At 52.7% G+C, this 19,160-nt stretch overlaps 2 protein-coding genes across 2 annotated transcripts in view; both read left to right on the forward strand.

Annotated features, from left to right (window-relative positions):
• The window catches only part of DOC2B (double C2 domain beta), a 32,989-nt gene extending 17,434 nt beyond the window's left edge, over positions 1–15,555 (forward strand). Inside the window, exons 4-9 of the mRNA XM_051809921.1 lie at positions 2,974–3,083; positions 10,026–10,152; positions 10,300–10,457; positions 12,345–12,426; positions 12,624–12,720; positions 13,346–15,555. Of these exons, the coding sequence (XP_051665881.1) occupies positions 2,974–3,083; positions 10,026–10,152; positions 10,300–10,457; positions 12,345–12,426; positions 12,624–12,720; positions 13,346–13,482 (711 nt within the window). The 3' untranslated portion in view covers positions 13,483–15,555. The remainder of the gene's footprint in view (positions 1–2,973; positions 3,084–10,025; positions 10,153–10,299; positions 10,458–12,344; positions 12,427–12,623; positions 12,721–13,345) is intronic.
• A 429-nt stretch (positions 15,556–15,984) lies between these two features.
• Positions 15,985–18,836, forward strand: LOC127481074 (pinopsin). Its single transcript, XM_051809925.1, has 5 exons — positions 15,985–16,471; positions 17,045–17,227; positions 17,589–17,734; positions 17,905–18,144; positions 18,558–18,836. The coding sequence occupies exons 1-5, from the start codon at positions 16,123–16,125 to the stop codon at positions 18,699–18,701; spliced, it is 1,062 nt and encodes a 353-aa protein (XP_051665885.1). The 5' UTR covers positions 15,985–16,122; the 3' UTR covers positions 18,702–18,836.
• The last annotated feature ends 324 nt before the right edge of the window (positions 18,837–19,160 follow it).

The raw sequence follows: 19,160 nt of genomic DNA on the forward strand, positions 1-19,160 counted from the left end.
AGCCAGGCCTCGAGCCTCCTGCCCATCTCATGAGTAAAAAGTCCTTAGAGAGAGCAGGAGGTAAGAACTGGGGCTAAATCCATCCTCATGGAGTAGAAAATACCTTTCTGGGAAACCACTGCCTGGGAATCAGGTGCCATCCCTGACTCCTCATCTTGGGAGCAGGGGATGCAAATGCTGCTCTCCAGGAGCCCCTGGGAAGCACTGAGTGAAACAATCTGAAGCTATAAACAAACCAGACCCTTTTAATTTTTATTTTTTTTTACCCTGTTTCTTTTACATTTTAAACCCCTCAGATCATAATAAAACAGAGTATAAATCATAAGGGAAATATTTCCATCTCCTTAGGTTCAGCGCTTGCTGGAGAGAAGAGTAATTAAAGATATTGATGTGTAGTGAGAGCTTGGTGTAACTGATGGGGATGTGGAATTTAAATGCTAAACGTGTGTGTTATGAATATTAATTGAACTCCTATTCTACACAAAAGGAAAGACCTTTTTTGGGGAGGTGTATTTACTTGTTACGGTTCAGTTGAATTAATTCATAATGTTCAGGGCGGTAGAGGGAGTTTTTAACCACATTTCGAGTTCCGCTGGAATCAGGAGAGCCGGGAGCGCTTTCATCAGCGATATCTGTCATTTCCATGTTTTGCAAATGCATTGATTAGCATTTCTGCTGGAGGTGGTGGAGAGTGGAGAGGTAGGAGGGGAGTGCTGAGCTGAGGGTAGTGCAGGAGCTGCAGACTCCACAAGCCCGGAGCGTCCGTGGGGGGACCCTCTCCTTGCCCCCACATTCCAAACAGCACTGTCCAGATCTGCCCTGGGAGAGGAGAGCAGGTCTGGGGGGATCACGGGTGTGTCCTGGGCTGGATGTTCCTGTACAGGTGTTCCAGCAGCAGGACTGTCCCTGAGTTCCTCGGGTGTTCCCGTCCCAGTCTTGGGCTCTCAGCCACCTGTGGCAGAGCTGTGGGAAGCAGGGCTGGAATTCATTCCTCATGCAGAGCTGGAATTCATTCCCTGTTAAACCCTCCACGTGAGCTGGTTACTGACTACTGAGTCATTCCAGATGGGAGAAAAAGGCATTCCCAGAGCTCAGCTCCTCTGATCTAATTCATGTCCCTTGCCCAGGGCAGCGTTAGCTGCTGGGTGATGCCCATCATGTCACCCCTGTGGCTAAACCCACTTTCCCTCCTGACCCCCAGAGCCCCAGCCCCAGGATGTGTTACCCACAGGTCTGAGCAGGCAGTGGGTGCCCTGCTGTCCTTGTCACCCTTCAGCAGGCTTTAGAGTCCCTGTCTGATACGTATCCTGCTGCTTGGGCTGGAGCCTGGCATGGTGGCCACGATATCACCGAGAAATGAGGTAAAATAGATGTGAGATGGAACCTGGTACAATAAAGTGCCTCGATTGAAGCAACTTTACAAAGTCAGGAAAGATTTAAGGCAAACCAGGTATTAAATCAAAGGTGACAGGAGGCCATAAATGAGAGCACCTGCCTGCAGTCCCCTTCAGTTTGCATCACTCTGTCGTTGGGCACGTGGGGATGGACTCAGCAAGGCTGGTGCCTGTGCACAGCCAGGCTGGCAGCTTCTCCTCCTGCAAACCAGCTCCTGCCTGAGTGATAGAAAAGCCATTGGCATTGCAGGGCTTTAGATGCTGCTCCTAATTGAGACCCTGCCCCTGCATCCCACTCAGCTCATGGAGCATCCTGCCTTGCTCCAGGGGTATCCTCCTCCTAACCTGGTTGGGTGTTTTGCAGCTCCACAGCTCTGGACAGGGCATGGGTTGATTTCAGAGTCAGAAATGGCTTTGGAAATGCAAGTGAGAGCACAGCACAAACTCCAGAGGCGTTCTCCATCTCTGAGGGATCAAACCCAGAGCAAGCAGCTGCTTTGCACAACACACTGGGAGTTGAGCCATCCCTCAATAGTTCTGCTGCACTGGCAGCTCCAACTGGTGGCCACCTCCAGCTGATCTGGAAGAGGTTGTGTGGTTGGGGTGCTTTTGGTTTGGGAAGGACATGACAACAAAGTGACCCCCCTCGTGCTGCAAGAACGAATTTTCTTCTTCACTCCGGGCTTTGCATCCCACTCACATTCAGCTCAGGGCTGGTGAACCCCAGGTGGGGAATGTAGCAGCTTCCCATAAAGACCCACGAGATGAGGTGTTGATGTCCTGAGAGTTCCTTATGCCCAGCAGCAGCTGAGGCAGGGATTGAGCTGTCTGACACCTAATTAGAAGGAAAATTGCTGCTCTGCCAGGCTGTACCAGGCTGGGGGCTGGTGAGGAAGCCCCATCTGCAGCCTCAGACCTTTGCTCCTGCTCTCCCCCTGCCCCAACAGAAACAGGGATCTCAGGGAATAAGAAGATTAATGTCCCCAGGGCTGGGGAGTGGGTGTGTGCCAGGATGCCCCACCAATGCCAGGAACACAAGCCCTGCTGTCCCTGTCCTCCCACTCTGCAGAGCTGCAGCGCTGGAAGGAGTTGCTGGTGCTGACAAAACGCGTATCAAGGAAGTTATTTTGAGTCAGGCAGGATTGGGAGCTGTGCTGGGAGTGGGAATGCAAACAAACAACCAGAACAGCAAATTGGTATTTTTTAATGAACCTGAAAAGGCCTTTTTTCTTTCCCCTCTCTCTCGCTTTCTTCTACTGCATAAATGAAATCCGCGTCCCCGCTCCGTGCTCTGCCAAGGTTCCCATTTTGCTGGCTGTTTCCAGGATGTGGGATGTGGGGTTGGATTGCTTGGCAAATCAGCGAGTTGCTGTGTCTCTGCCCCTCTGGTTATTGCTGCAGTCAGGGTGGACTTGGGCCACCCCATGGAGGACTGGCCAGGTTACAGTGCTAAGGCAGAAGGGCACCAGCACCCATTGCCCCTTCATCTCCAAACTGGGCTTCCTTTTCTCCTCACTCCCTGCCCAAATGACCTCCTGGGGCTGATTCCCACTGACCACAACCTCCTCTGCTCTTCCAGGCGAATAAGCTGAGAACCAAAACGCTGCGCAACACTTTGAACCCCACCTGGAACGAGACACTCACCTACTACGGCATCACCGACGAGGACATGATCCGCAAGACCCTGCGGTAGGGCCCGGGGGGTGAGGGGGTGCTGAGCCCAGTGCTGGGGGGACACAGCCCTGCCCCACAGGAGAGTCCTGGTGCTGCTCATGGCAGAGCCAAGCAGAGTTCTCACCCACCAAAGCCAAAGCCTGTGCGTGTGCTCTGCACAATCCGTCACCCCCTCGGTGACCGATGTGTGATTTACAGGCAGCTTGGGCTGGAATAACCTGTGAGGGGCATGTTCCTGCTTTGTCATTAACTTCATAACTCACTGGCTGGCTCCTGCCTGCAGAGGAGGTGGTGGTGTTTGGGTTTAACCTCTTTGTGCCCAGCTCTCACGGGCACATGTTAAGGTTTTGTGGTCTTGTCTTGCTGAGAAAATCTCCCCAGGGAAGTTCTAGGGCCCTTTCGAGGCTGAGCTTTTTGGAAGAAAGCTGGAGGCATCTGTGAATTATTGTCAAACTAAACAAAGAGTGTTTGTATTTATTCTGTGATTTATATTCTGTTGGTTTGGTTCAGTCTCTGTGCATTCAGCATCTCCCAGGGGCTTGGAGAGGTTGTGTGGGGCTGGAGGTGGGCAGGGGTGGAGTGGTGGGATGGGGTGAGGTTGGAAGTGATGCTCTGCAGGGAGCAGACGCCTGTGAATGCAAAGATTTTTATGTCTTGGCCTCTGTTCCACCCTGGGTGAGGGCAGGGAGTGACCCAGATCCTGAGGACAGATCCTGCTCAGGGGGGGTGCTGGGCATCCTCAGCTGCTCCATCACTGCGCTGATCTGGGACTGCGCTGCAGGATTTGCTGTAAGATCTGCTGTCAAACAAAGGAGGATTTTGCCTCCTGCTCCAAGGACTCAGGGCTTTGCCAGCTCCGTGGCTGGAATCCCACCCTCCTCATTTGCAGGTGCCCTGGGAGTTTGTGATTTTCCCCATGACAGGAGCACAAAGCTGCCTTATTAAAGGTCCTGCTCAGAGGTGAACCGGAGCAGAGCCCACCTGTTGTCTGCGATGTGCATAGAGATGGGAAATTCAGTGCCATGGATTATTATTTCACTTGGAAAACATTAGTCATGCTGGAAGTGCTGCAGGCTGATGGGGCTGGAAAGCCTCTGGTTTGTTATTATTATTGGTGGGTATTTTTTCACTCCAGGCTTTGAAGTTTTCAGCCTCCTCAAGCGTGGAAATCAGTTTGTAGGGAGACGCTCGGCTGAGTTGTTTGCTGGAAGGCAACGGGGAGCAGGAGGACTCGACCCCCACCTTTTCAGGGCCCTGGGAGCTGCTTCTCCCTGGGAAAGGGCTGTGATCCTGGAGGCAGCAGGGAGCTGTGAGGTACCCAGTGGCTGGGGGGATGTGCAGGAACATGTGCAGAGCTGGATTTGCTCTCCTCCCCATAGAAATCCAGTGTTAGCACATCCCATTCCTGCCTGCCAGCCTGGGTGCTGTGGAGCTTCACAGGGGGATTCCTGACTAGGTTGGTTAATGGCAAATTAACCCAAGGCAGCTCCAAAGGCTCCTTTCCAGGGAGCTGAGGGAAACCTATGGCCCAAAGAATTCTTCTGCTAAAACAAAACTTCTGAGCACCATGGCCTCATCTCTTATCTTGTGTGGGGAACCCAGAACCTAAAATTCAAGAGCTCTTCATTTTTCTTAAGAGCAATTCCCCAGCCCCCTTTTCTCTTTTATCCATCTTCGCAGTTGAAGATATTGGCAGAGGAGATTTTATTTATCCTGAGTCAGTTTTAGATGAGATGAGACTTCTTGCACACCAGACACAAGGTAAAAAAACACCCAGTCTTTTATTTTAGTATCTTGCTTGGATTTGCTTCTCTTCAAACACCTGGATGGTTCTTTGAGTAGAAGGATGCTGAGAACTTGAACCTCCTCATTTAGATATCAGCTGAATTACAGAATCTCAGAATTGTTTGCACTGGAAGGGATTTTAAAGCTCATCTCATTCCACCTTCCACTATCCCAGGTTGCTCCAAGCCCCATCCAACCTGGCTTTGGACACTTCCAGGGATGGGGCAGCCACAGCTTGTCTGGGCAACCTGTGCCAGGGCCTCACCACCCTCACAGGGAAGAATTTCTTCCTGATATCCAATCTAAACTGACAGTCTTTGAGTATTTCGTTGTGGCTTGAGCTGTTTCTCTTCTCTCCTCCATGACACCAGTGGCAATGGCCCCTCACTCTCCCAGTGCCACTTCCCACAGGAAGCATCTCCCGTTGTCCCATCTTTGGTGCTTTGCTTCGCCCATCCATCATCTCATCAAAATATCTCCTTCTCCATCAGGAAAAGCCAACTTCAAAGCTGGGAAGACGCTGGTTTTCCCTGTGCTAATCAGTCGAGGCTCCTGCCAGGCAGCTGGTGGTACTTGAAAGAGCATGAGTGATGCTCCCCTCGGTCTGGGCGGTGACCGTTCCCCGGGAGCCTCCCTGGTGCTGAGATCCAGGGAGGGGCAGGGAACTCGATTGCAGAGTCTCTTTAATGTGAAAATAACGGTGGAGATCAAAGCTGCCGCCAGCCTTCGCCTCCCCGCTGCCTGGAGAGCTGGAAAAGCACCCAGAAATCTTTCCTGCCCACCCGGGCTCCTGGAAGGGACGTGTCCAGCATGGATTGGTGGGGTGGTGCTGGAGTGGGGCACTCTACCAGAGCCTGCAGCTCTCTTCAAGGGGACGAGTGGCATTTGTTGGAGCAGCCGGAGCAGGGACATCCTGGAGAGCTGGGCGATGGATCCCCTCTTTCCTGAGCCCCCCGGCTGTACCCATTGTTCAAACTGGTCAAGTGGCTTTGCAGTGACAGACCCCAGGAGCCACCAGGGTTCACCTCCCCAAGCAGGGCCCCCCCCCCAGGCGAAGGAGAGGTGAAGGCAGCCCAGCTGATTGCGCTGGCAAGCGGGATTTTGTTAATGAATCAACCCCCTCAAATAACACCAGATACTTTGGATTTCGTGAAGCACAGCAGGTGGGAGGATCTCAAAAGGTCTCATCCATTCATTGAATTAAATATCCCTGAGTCTAGCCCAAGGCTTAACAGGGATGAAACCACCCACCAGCCTGGGAGAAAGCAAGTTCACAGCCATGTGGAAGGTGCTGGACTCCGAGTGCACAGATGGATGGGCTGGGGGGCAGGTTCCCTGGCAGCACTGAGAGGGAAAATCTCACCCCACAGTCCCCACTCTCATCTGGGCTCCAAGCATGACCGTGTGGCAGCAGTTTGGAAGCTCTGTCCAGTGATGGGAAGCCAAGGTGCGTGTCAGGGGGAGGCAGAGAAATGCTGCAGGGGAAATTGGAATAGGCAGAATATAATCACCTACATTTAAATAATGCATGTAATATGCAATAAATAAATTGCATTCATAATAAATATCAGAGCTGGCCAGATATTGGATACAATTATTCATATCCAGATGTATTGGCGAAGTGATGCATTATTCATATGATACTCAGCTAGCCCACAAATGCCAGGAATTCTTTGTTTAATCATGTGTTTGACAAACATCATGACTCATTAAATATATTATTCAGAAAATAGTATTTGATCAGGACTAATAGGCGTAGTGAAGACACTTGGAGGTTTGGGGTCCTGAATTGCTTTACTCTGGAAGTGGTGAATGGGGTTTGCTCTGAACTGCAGGTGCCCTTGTAATTGTATCTCACTTCTCTGTGGTTTCTGTGCTCACACTTTGAGGCTTTTTGTGATGGAGCCCAGACCCAAATCCTCCTTCTGTTTTTCGGACAGCTGGACAGTTCCCAGATGCAGACTTTTGCTGTTTTCCCTCCTTGCCTGGTGTTGCCTGTCCTTAAGCCAAGCCGGCATCACCTGCACGTTCGCTCCTCGTTGAGAGCCAAGTTGCTATAGGGACCAAAAGGGATCTTGGGCATGGAGGATGCATCCTCAGGCTCTGCTGCCTATTGTGTGTGTGTGTGTTGTGGAAAAGGGTCTTTTGACCCCCATTTCCCCTTTCCACACTGGGAAGGAGGCCGGAGGAACGTGTGTGAGAGCAGAAGCCGTGAGTCAGCGGAGCAGGGCTGCTGGAGCTGCGCGGTGAGTCAGGGCTGTAACCCAGGAGCCCGGGCTGAGTAGGAGGCAGAATAAGTTTAATGAGCAGTGGTTGTTCATTTGCTGCTTAGTTTTCTTCCAAGGTGGTTTTCACAGCCCTTAACTTAAAGATCAGGACCCTACAGTGAAGATATCAGACCAAACGCTGAGCTGGAGGGATTGGGATTGACAGGGAGAGACGAGGGATGGGTGGTGCTCGAGTTACAAGCTCCGGATGGCAGGTGAACGAGGCTGCTGGAGGCGTCTCGTGCTGTTTGTCAGGGAGCTGATTTTCTAACCCAGGGCATAAAAATTCCATCACATCGATTTCTCGTAATAAAATTCAAGCTGGTGTAATTGCATTATGCCATTTTCCAAAGGGAGGGCTGGGGCTGGAGCTGCCTGCTCATCTGACTCACTGCTCCTGCCTTCACCGATGGGCCGGGGCACTGCCAGCCTGCCCGAGCTAAAAATACCATCCCAGTGGGGATAAACCGCAGCCAGGCAGAGGGTTTGGGGTTGGGGACTGAGCCTGTGGCACTGGGAGGGCTGGCATGAGACCCCGACTGAACCCCTCTGGGCATCACACACAGATGGGCACAAAAGGTACGGACCCACCTGAGAGGTGGCTGGAGATACCAGAGGGAAAACAGGGCTGGGATAAAGCTGGTGGTGTCTCTGGCTCTGTCGTCCTGCTCGGGGCAGCAGTGCTTCCCAGGTCTTGCAGATGTGCCAAAAACTACTTCCCAAGGGACACGGCTCTGCATAAACATAGGGGCTTCCCATGTCCCTGTGGGCAGTGAAATGAGACTTGGTGGAGCTCTGGGGCCTCTCCCAGTGTGACACTGGAGATGCCCTCCCTGCCACCACCAGGGAAGTTTTCCATGCGTTTCCTTCTTGGTTTTCTGCCCATCCTGGACGTGCCTGGGGCTTCACAGCAAGCAGGATCTTGTTGTGCTTCTGGGGTGTACCTAGACATTGTCAGGACAAGATCTTGTTACTCACATGTTTAGGAGGGCAAACCATCCCAAATCCTGTCTCCCTGAGTGCCCGGGAGCCAGCACTGCTCCACGATTGCCAGGTGTACAAACATTCCCAAGGCTGTCAGCTCCCTGTGAGGCCATGTCCCCTCCTGTCCCCCCCTGTTCCCTCCTGTCCCCTTCTCTCCAGCCCAGCCTTCTCATCCCTGCCCTCCCTTTCCCTCCCCAGCTTTGCCCAGATGGACACACGCCTGGCAAGTGTTGTCTCCAAAGCTGCTGCTGCTTCTTTTTCAGTTTTGTTCTTTAAAAGAAAAGCAAAAGGAGGGAAGGAAATAGGGAATATTGTGCCTGCATTTGAGATCCTCTTTGAGGGTTTTACTGTTGCAGTGGGGTGTTTTTTTCGTGGGTATCTATAGTAACGCTGCATCCAGCTACAGTTTTCTGGAGAGCAGCATTCCATGTCTTCCCGCTTCCATTGTTTTTTTTTCCCAAATCCCTTTCCTCTGCTGCTCCCTGATCTTTGTGCCATGCCACTGAGCCATCCCATGGCTTCCTTGCATCCTTTTTATTCACTTGTGAGCATGAGGGTGGTCAGACTACCTGTAGATAAGCCACTAAACTATCCACAGATAAACCACCCATGGACAAACCATCCATGCATAAACCATCTGTAGACAACCCATCCACGGGTAAGCCATCCAGGCACTGAGCAGACTAGAGGTGTAGGGTGCAATTAGTTACTCTCAGGTGGGATCACAGCACACTATTTATCTTTAATTACTTTTTCCCCCGTCCCGTGCCATCCCTGGAGGCAGAGGTGCCACCCGTGGGAAATGGACACCAACAGGAGTGGGTGAAAGAGAAGAAAGGCAGGTAGCAAAAGGATGGGAAGACACTGTAGGAATATTTTTTAAAGAAGGAGAAAGCAGAGAATGTAAGGGAAGGGAAATGTCTTTCCTTTATGGGCAGGGAGCCGAGCTGCTCCCTGCGTGGCTCCAATGAGGATGCGGGATGCTGGATGCTCCCTCTGGAGGGGGATGGGATGGCATTCCCTGTCACCGTGTCCAGACAGCACTGCTGGGGAACAGCTGGTCCATCAAGGCAGCCACCACCCTCCTGGCCCCTCTCTGGGATTTCAGGAGCAGCGAGCAGAGCCTCCCTGCAAGCACTTACTTTGCTCTTCCCATCTCTCCTCACGCCCAGAGCGGGCTGGGAAGCAGCAGAGGAATGACTCATTAGCTGCCAGCTCAGGGAAAGGCTTTTATAGCTTTCTCACGAAAACAGCCTTGGCTCAGCTCCACTGTCACTGCCCTCAGCTGCATCCCAGGACCCCAGCGGGGCTGGGAGAGCTGCTCCTGGCTCAGGTGTGGTGCTTTCCACGTGCTGGGGCTGTAAATCCTTCATGTGCTCGTCTGCATGGTGGGAGAGGAGGTGGCAGATCCACCCTGTGCCCCAAACTGGCAGCCAGGGTCACCCTGGGAGCTGCCACACTCTGAGCAGTGCCTGAGCCCCTCTGGTGGGAGGGAAGGAGCTCTGTGGGAGCAACACCTCTCCCAGCTGCACAGTCTGAGGGTGGTTTGAGGAAGAGTCTCCATGACCAGGCAAAATGCAGCTGGGTTGGTGGCAGCTCAGTAGTTTTACTTTAGTCACTGATGACTTTGATGTTTTAGTGGAAGAGCCACTAGGATGTTTGAGGTTGCTTTTCCAGCAGTGCCTGGGCTGGGACCTGCGTTAGACACCGACTCACACCAGGAGCTGCCCCGGCCAGGCTATGGCAGCACTTGAATGCTCTCCAGCTGCCTGAGGAGGAGGTGCCCAGTCAGTGGGCTGGGGAACAGTGACCTGGGTTGTCCCCTCTCTGAGGGGACCTGCAGTACAATGGGGCAGCCCATTCCCTCGTGCCATCACCTCCCCTCTCCCCAGCATCCCCACTCACCCCATGCCCGTTGCAGGATCTCGGTCTGTGACGAGGACAAGTTCCGCCACAACGAGTTCATTGGGGAGACGCGGATCCCGCTGAAGAAACTGAAGCCAAACCAGACCAAAAACTTCAACATCTGCCTGGAGAAGCAGCTGCCGGTGAGTGGCAGGTTCAAAGCCACGTCCCCACCGTGGGACCGTGTGTGTAGCAGCTTGCATGTGGGACTGTGGGAGCACCCCTCACGCTGGGGAGGTGGGTGTCCGGCCGCGGAACAGCTCCCGGACTGGGTGCATTCCCTCCTGCAGATAGATAAAACAGAGGACAAGTCGCTGGAGGAGCGTGGCCGGATCCTCATCTCCCTCAAGTACAGCTCTCAGAAGCAGGCGCTCCTGGTGGGCATCATCCGCTGTGCCCACCTGGCTGCCATGGACGCCAACGGCTACTCCGACCCCTACGTCAAAACGTGAGTCCTGCCCCGCGCCAGGTGAGGCACGGCCACGAGCTGTGCTGTCCCCTCCGCCTCTCCCCGGAGTGGAAATTAATAGATCTCATTAGGAGATGCAAATGAGGGCGCCACAGCAGCAGCTGGTGTTTGCCCGGAGCGTTGCTGTTCCCTGGCAGTCGTTTTGCAGAGCTCCCAGGTAAGGTGGGTGTGGGAGCTGCCTGGTGGTGCGTGGCTGTGCCCACCCTGTGCCAGGGAGGGCATCCTCCTGTCCCTGCTGTGGTGCTCACTGCCAGGCTCAGCTCTGCCCTGGGAGACGGTCTGCGGCAGGGATGTGGCCCTGGGGACAGAGTTAGTGGCCCAAAGCAGACAGGTACAGTCGGGTTTTGCTGATGGGTTAGGGCACAGGCATCCCCCTCCTCTAGCCCCAGGGGATGGGCAGGTAATCACCCACTTCCCCAGGTCCCAAGGGAGAGGAGATTCCCAGCCCAGCTCTCTAGAGCCCAGCTCCCAGCCACCACCCTGCACTTGGGAAAAGCTCTAATTACAACGTGTGCGTAATTAGGTCAGACAGCACTTTAATGGCAACCCACGGCTCCGGTGGCTCCAGGGCCCTGTTAACAGAGCTGAGGGCACGTTCACAGGTCCCGCTGACACTTCCCGATGTAAATGACTGGGAGCACCTTCCTTTTGAAAAACATCAGCGATATGAAGTACAGTCATTCAAATGACTGTAATGGGCTGCTGACTCAGCCTCACCCAAGTGATTCGGGGAAGTTGGTGTCACCCAGGGGCTTTCCAGAGATGCTGAGGGAGGTGATGGTTTGCTGATGCAGACCCAGGCTGGTGTGAGGCCCTGGATTGCTGCAGCTCCTGTTTTTTTTGGGGGGAATGGTATTTTTCACATTCACTCTCTGCAAAGAAAGGGTGGTCATGGAATGGAAGGACCAGCAGCCCTCCCTGTGCCCATCCCACATCCCTGTTCCCACAGCACTCACGCAAACTTGGGCACTTTCAGGGACAGCATTTAAGGCAGAACTACTGGGATAAACCACGCCTGGGAGACCAGTAATGGAATTTATCAGCAGGACACTTTGACCTTCCTATTTAATTGTTCTTTAGGGGTGGAGGTGTTTGTATAAAAATCCCCTCTTGCTTTTTTAAATGCCCACGAGCAACACAATTCCCATTGTTGAACCCAACTTGTTTTAGGTGCCATCCACAGGAGATTGTATCAGCAGGGCTGGAATCAGAGCAGATAGAGAAGTGATGCTTCTCAGTACAAGCCCTAATTTTTTAATTATGAGCAAGATCTGGAAAGTGTAACAAGGAAGCAGAACTGATATTTAAAGGCACAGCACCAGCACAAAATGACAATGGATTGACTCTGCTCTGGCCCAGATTTCAGGTGCTCTCTCTGATGACACTTTAATCTTGTTTGCTCTCCAGCCCTGCTGCTCTGCTGCAGAATATCCACAGGGAACAGTGGTGCCTAAAGCTGCAGTTGCCACATTCACTCCTGCTCCCTTTTCCACACTGCATGTGCTTCCTGTCTCCTGGAGAGACTCAAGATGAGCAGACTGGTAGCAGAGTCCCAGGTCTGGACTGGGACTGGGCTGGGAGTGATTGGTTTTGGGAGCTGGGAGCGTGTGTGCAGTGCCAGTGTCCCCTAGGGACTGGAGATGGGATAATCAGTGCTCTCTGCAGCCAGCAACTTGCTTGTGCTAAGGTCAGGAAATGCTGCTTCCTCCCAGCATTCCCAACATTTTAGCAGGGGAAGACAGGGGAAGGAGAGCCACGGGTTCGTGGGACTCAGTTGCCCACCTCATCCTGCCTCCACTGGGATCTGGTCCCATCCTGCCCTCCTCAGCACCCACGTGTGATGGGGCTGCTTCAATCTCGTTGCAGATACTTGAAACCAGATGAGGACAAGAAATCAAAGCACAAGACGGCGGTGAAGAAGAAAACACTGAACCCTGAGTTCAATGAGGTGGGTTTGGGGTGGTTGTGGTTCTCAACGAGGGGCTTTTCTCAGTGTTCAGACTTAAAAGATAAAAACAACACCTTAGTAACTATGTGGGGGATCGGAGTTGGGTTCCCTGTGGGTGGCAAAGGGCAGCAGCCCAAGGAGGAGGATGGGCAGCCCCAGCTCCTGTTTCATCCTGAGCTGTCTCTGCTCCCCCACAGGAGTTTTGCTATGAAATAAAGCACGGCGACCTGGCAAAAAAGACCTTGGAAGTCACCGTGTGGGACTATGATATCGGCAAGTCAAACGATTTCATAGGTGAGTGGGGCACTCCAGAAGGTCTCTTTTTTATTTATCTTCACTATCTGTGCCTCTTACTTTTTCATCTGCTGCTCTTCTGCACTTCTCCATCCCCACATTCATTCTTGCTGGGTTTTGGTTCTACTTTTATCCCTCTCCTGCACCTGAGCCTCTTCTCCCACACGGACATCCCCCGTGTAAGGAGCACCCAAGCAGGGAGAAGATGCATCTCCCTCTCCCCTTCTGTTTTCAGATCTTTTCCTCTGAACAAAAAACCAGGATTAACAGGGAGGTTTCATTTATCTCTATTGGGTATCTGGGCTTGTTGTGATTTTGCTCCTAGTCTCTGTGATTTATCACTAACAAGTGCCCGGTATCTCTGACAGCTGCTGCGACTGCAGTGAGCCCTTGGCACAGGAACAAGCTGCCTGGGACAGGCCCCAGCTCCCAGCCATGAGGGGGGAGGGAAAGATGGGCTACAATTGCCTGTGTGTCACATCAGGTCGTGGCACTGGATGCTGTGAGGATGGTGCATGCCCTGGCTCCATCCTGCATCCTCCAGCATCCCCTGGGCATCCCTGGGCATCCCTCGCAGGGCTGACGTTCCCGCCTCACCTCTCCCCGTCTCTGTCTCTCTCCCAAGGTGGAGTGGTGTTAGGAATTAATGCCAAAGGCGAGCGGCTGAAGCACTGGTTCGACTGCCTGAAGAACAAGGACAAGAAGATCGAGCGCTGGCACACGCTAACGAACGAGCTGCCGGGCGCCGTCCTCAGCGACTGAGCTCCACGGGGCCGCTCCCGGGCGGCCACAGCTCCGCCACAGCCTTTGGACTTCTCTCCTTTACGGCTTCGGATGCGGGGGATCGCGGCACCGGGGCAGCCGGGAGAGCGGGACACCCCCCGGCACGGCCTGGCTGCGGGGAAACCCCTGCCAAGGGGAGAAGGCGGCGGCGCTTTGCTCCGCCCAGCCCGTCCCAAAACTGCCTCCCTGCACCCTGACACACTCACGGCCCTGCCCACGGGCATGCACGTGCACACACACATATGTGCACACACACATATGTGCACACACACATATGTGCACACGCACACACGTGTGCACACACACACACACACGCGTGGACACCTCACGCCTGCATGCTCTGCAGTCTGGCTCCTCTCCCAATCCTGGCTGTACTGAGTTACCTTCTCGCTGCCTTGCAATTCAAGTGGCAACAATGAATGCGTCCGTCTGCGTCCGTGTGTCCAGCATCGGCAAAAGGCGTCACTTCAAACCTGGAACTGTTTTTCCTCAAGGCAAAACTGTGCCATATCCCTGGTGGTTTGTCAAGTCTCTGTGGTTTGGGCCTAAACAGTCTTTTACGCATTTAGATCTCCTCTGTTGGAATGATTGTGTCCCTGGTAACCTGGAAAGAGCGTTTGCTTTTCTTCCAGGAGTGTTGTGCTCGTCCTCTCCGATAACTCATGTGAAGTCGGCACAGCTGTGCAGACCACGGTTTTCCTCTTGGGATCGGGCAGCTTCACGTTTGGGAGGCAAAAAAAAAAAGGCTCAGTGAAGCCCCTGGCTGTTCCTGCTTCCCAGGATCCGCAGCCACCACTCTCCTGATGAAACCACGCCTTCCCGCCCAGAGCCACGCAGCAGCACAGCTATTTTTCCAGCAAAGCCAGTTTTCAGGCTAAATTTTTTCTCTCATTTCTCCCTTATTCATCCTTTTCCAATTCGTACCATTAAATAAAACCCAGTGAAGATGCAGAGCCTCGGGGCTGAGCTGGAATGTTGTTTGTGGAGATGCTTGGCTCTGGCACAGCAATCAGGTTGGCCCTTTTTCTGCCTCAAACAGCATCCAAACCAAACTTCTGTGTATGGCACAGTAATAATATAATAATATTATGATAATAATAATAATAATCCCAGATCTCATCCTCTGTGATCCACCTTGGCCTGTCTCTGCATCCTCATCCCACTGGACATCCAGAAGGATGAGCTAAAACTTTCTATGAAATGCTGCACGTTTCCCAAAATTTTTGAAGCCTTTAAACCATCATTTGTTAGGAAGAGCTGCTCTTTCCCCACAGATCTCAATTACCTTCAGCTTCCGAGCCCTGTGCATGCACATGAGCGTGTTGCTGACTTCCTTTTTTTCTTGGAAAACAATGGGATCTCTGGAAATCTACGTTTACTTTTCAAAGTGATGATCATGTTACACCTTGTTTGATATGAGGGGGGGTAAAAGAAATCAAGGTTCATAGGGGTTTTTTTAATAACTTAATATTTGTAATGCATTCTACAGATATGCATGGATTTTATTTGAATGCTGGCAGCGTGTCAAGTCGGATGTTCCCAGTAATCCTTTCTGGTCCAACACCTTAAAACCTGGCTTGGGTCTGAGCTTCCAGGAAAGCTCCAGGAGCACCAGGTTGGCTGTGCCTCCCTTTTTCTTGCAAAATTCCTTTCACACCATCATTCCTTCTGGCATATCTTGCTATGAAACTGGTTTATGCCTGAGGTGGAGTAGGACATGTGTGTGTGGGTTCCTTCACTTTGTATCCCAGTCTTTTCTAAGCGGGCACCCTGTCTGTCCGTCCGTCCCAGCTGCATGCAGAGTTGGTGGTTGTCATGCCAGGCCTCGTGAAATGTTTGATACCAATGTTTTGCTACCATGTGAAGGCTGCAGAAACCGTCCTTACCTGCATCCTGAAAGACTTTTGTATTTCAGTATTACCTATCCGTGTACTTTTTGTCGGATTTGTTAATATTTATAACGAGAACCGAAAATAAAAAGGTTAAAAAAAAAAAAAAAAGCTGATGCTGGTGGTGCAGCTTTTGAATTTGGGGTCTGGCAAGGATTTGGGGAGTGGGAGATGGTTTTAAACTAGAGCTTTGGGGGCTGCTTGGCCCAATGTAGTATATATATACACTACGTGTATAAATGTATATATAAAAATAAATAAATTAATTAATAAATAAATACAGAGAGAGAAAGAAAATACATGTATGGCCCAATGTAGTATATATAGTACATGTATATTTTTATATATTTGTGTATATATATGAATATAGTAGCCTGCAGCCCAGCAATTCCCCCAGAGCACAGGGAATGACATCCCAAGTGCCAGAGCTGGGCAGGGGTCACTCTTACAGGAAAAGACAGCTGGAAAGCACAAGGAAAAAAATATTTACTCAATTAAATGATGCTCTGTTCAGTCATCAGATTTTTGTTTAAGTCAGTCTTTATCCCCTCGGGAATAAAGAGCTGATTATAAACGGGGGGGGGCAGGGGCACAGACCCTGCAGATTAAAATAGGGCTTAAGGCATTTGAATGCAAAGCTGCTCTGGGGCACGTCAGACCCTCCTGCTCTATAAAGAGGCTTTGCTTTTTGGGGAGGATCACCTGCACCAGGTGGAGCCCCAGAAGCCCCATGTACTCCCCTGACAGCTCGCAGGAGCCCCCAAATAACGGGACCCCGGGGCCCTTTGATGGCCCCCAGTGGCCCCACCAGGCCCCACGGGCCGTGTACCTGTCGGTGGCCGTGCTGATGGGCCTCGTCGTGGTCTCTGCCTCGGTGGTGAACGGCTTGGTCATCGTGGTTTCCATCAGGTACAAGAAGCTCCGGTCGCCCCTGAACTACATCCTGGTGAACTTGGCCGTGGCCGACCTGCTGGTGACGCTCTGCGGCAGCTCCGTCAGCCTCTCCAACAACATCAGCGGCTTCTTCGTGTTTGGCAAGCGCCTGTGCGAGCTGGAGGGCTTCATGGTCTCCCTCACAGGTAAGGGCACGGGCCTGGAGACCTGCCTTGGTCTCTGGCTGGTGCTTTTGTCTTTAGCAAAATGCCTTTGGGAATGTTTCACCAGCTTTGTCATCTCCTAAAGTCAGCGTTTTCATGTGGTAAAACTCGTGTCCTTCAGCTATTCTTCAGGACAGGGAAGGGTCAGGTAGATGGTTGGCTGTGCCAGGTCACCATATGATCTGTCTTCGTCCTCACAGAGAGGGAAATGTCACTTGGGCACATGAGGAATCTTTGCTTGGTGTGCTTTTTGTGGGTGCTGGTGGCTGTGTCAGCACACCTGTGGGTGAGGGTGCACCAGGGACTGCACAAAACCATTTGTCAAGGGCACTCCTGTGGCGAAACTGTGATTGCAACCACAAGGCATCACAGACACCCACTGCCAACTTCATCTTTAAGGGCCAAATACCCTCACAGCTCTCCCTGCTGTAAGAAAAACATCCAAATACTTGTTAAAACCATGTTTACTTGGACAGCTTTAGATCGTCATCTACCACATGCTGGCATGGGCAGCAGAGCCTGTCCCTAAGACACAACCCCTCCTTCTCCCCCCAGGCATCGTGGGGCTGTGGTCCCTGGCCATCCTGGCCCTCGAGAGGTACGTTGTGGTCTGCAGACCCCTGGGAGACTTTCGGTTCAAGCACCGACACGCCGTGAGTGGCTGTGCCTTCACCTGGAGCTGGTCACTGCTCTGGACAACCCCACCACTCATGGGCTGGAGCAGCTACGTGCCTGAAGGTAGGGGAGGGGTGCATCAGACTCCACTGGGTCATCTTGCATATGCTTTTGAAGCACAGAGTAGCTGGAGAGTGTCTGTGCTGGAATTTAAAGCGTTGGTATCTCCTGCTGCTCAATAATCCTCCCTGGGAGGTTGTTCTTTGGAAGTTGCCCGCTGCAGGACCTGCTCTGGCTGCTGGAGCACTCAGAGCAGCAGCCAGCATGCAGCCAGCCCAAACCTGCTTCTGTAGGGGCTGATCTCCAAGAAAAGTGAGAGGTGCTTGGGTGGCATTGCTAAGCGGGGTCAGTGCTGGCTGTTTTGGTACTGAGCCCTGATCCAAGCCTGTCGTTGGTTCAGCCTTGTTTCCAAACTTTGTTCCAGGTCTGAGAACCTCCTGTGGGCCCAACTGGTACACGGGCGGCAGCAACAACAACAGCTACATCCTGGCCTTGTTTGTCACCTGCTTTGTGATGCCCCTCGGCCTGATCCTCTTCTCCTACGCCAACCTGCTGATGACCCTGCGAGCGGTAAGCACGGCGGGCACAGGTGAGCTCACGGCTTTCTGCTCACAAAGCAGGTTTTTGTGACGCTCAGTGGAGCTGACACCTCCTGGCACTGACATCAGGGCACCCAAGGGATGGGAATGCTGCTGCAAGTTGCTAACGAGGCATCTCTCTCCCTTCCAAACCCCCCGCAGGCTGCGGCGCAGCAGCAGGAGTCGGACACGACGCAGCAGGCGGAGCGGGAGGTGACCCGGATGGTGGTGGCGATGGTGATGGCCTTTCTCATCTGCTGGCTGCCCTACAGCACCTTTGCACTGGTGGTGGCCACCCACAAAGACATCACCATCCAGCCAGCTCTGGCATCTCTGCCCTCCTACTTCTCCAAGACCGCCACCGTTTACAATCCAATCATTTACGTCTTCATGAACAAACAGGTGAGAAAGAGAGAGAGGAGTCAGCCAACAAACCACAGCTTCACTGGGGCTTCTGGAGAACAACTAAATGGGCTCATAAAACATGGAGGAACCTTGTATCCTATCTGGGAGCATAGTCACAGACTCGATCCTGGATAAGCAGGGAATAAATGGAAAGGGAGGGAGCAGCCTGCGAGCCCAAACAAGAGCTCATTTTCCTCTTCCATGATTTTATGGGGTCAGGCAACTTAATGTTAGATCACAAACGGCTCATTGAAGACACAGAACAAACAGAATGAAACTTTTATTGTCAATAAACTGCAAAGAGTGGGGCTGGGAATAGAGATCTCACCCAAAATATAACCAACGTCCCACCCCTCAGAGGTGACACCAGAATTCTGCCGTCACATGTAACCCACCCCTCCCCTGCCCAGTTTCAGAGCTGCCTGCTGCAAATGGTGTGCTGTGGTTACCACCCCCGGGGGACTGGGAAAACCTCTCCTGCTGCCCCCCGTCCCCGCCCAGGCGTCGCTGCAGAGGGGCTGCAGAATAAGGTGATGCCGTCTCACCCCGTCTGAGCGCTGCCAGATCCTGCCTGCACCAGCACCAGCGCCAGCTCCAGGCTCTGCCTGTCCCACCCAGCCTGGTACAGCACGGGCACAGAGCAGGCTCAGTGCTGGACGTGAGGGGGGGCTCTCAGAGGTTGAAGTCCCCAGCAGTCCACAGGGTTCTCCAAAGAAAGCCATGAGTGTCTTCTTGAGGGAGAGGAGCCACCAATCGTGGGATAAACCGCAGACTTTTATTTCACTCTCCTAAGGACACCCCCTCCCTTCCAGCCCCTCACCTCGGGCAATTGTGAGCCTTTCAAGAACAAAAACAACAACAAAAAAAACCCCAAAATAAAATAAAGAGCAGTGTTTTTTCCTCGGTGTAAAACACCCCAAGTTGCTGTTTGGCCCAGCCGGTCTGGCTGTGATGCCACATCCCCAGGGGTCTGAGGGCAGAGCTGCACATTCCTCACCCTCAGACAGAACAAG

Source organism: Manacus candei, unplaced genomic scaffold (genome assembly GCF_025592945.1).
Source record: "Manacus candei isolate 608988 ecotype Guabito, Panama unplaced genomic scaffold, ASM2559294v1 h1tg000076l, whole genome shotgun sequence".
Lineage (NCBI taxonomy): Eukaryota > Metazoa > Chordata > Aves > Passeriformes > Pipridae > Manacus > Manacus candei.

What these genes read in the sequence shown, in the direction of transcription:
- LOC127481074 (XM_051809925.1), top strand. Translation starts at nt 16,123, where the DNA reads ATGTACTCCCCTGACAGCTCGCAGGAGCCCCCAAATAACGGGACCCCG. An exon ending in TGCTGATGACCCTGCGAGCG is followed by an intron (nt 17,735 to 17,904) that starts GTAAGCACGGCG and finishes AACCCCCCGCAG; the next exon opens with GCTGCGGCGCAGCAGCAGGA. An exon ending in ACGTCTTCATGAACAAACAG is followed by an intron (nt 18,145 to 18,557) that starts GTGAGAAAGAGA and finishes TCCCCTGCCCAG; the next exon opens with TTTCAGAGCTGCCTGCTGCA.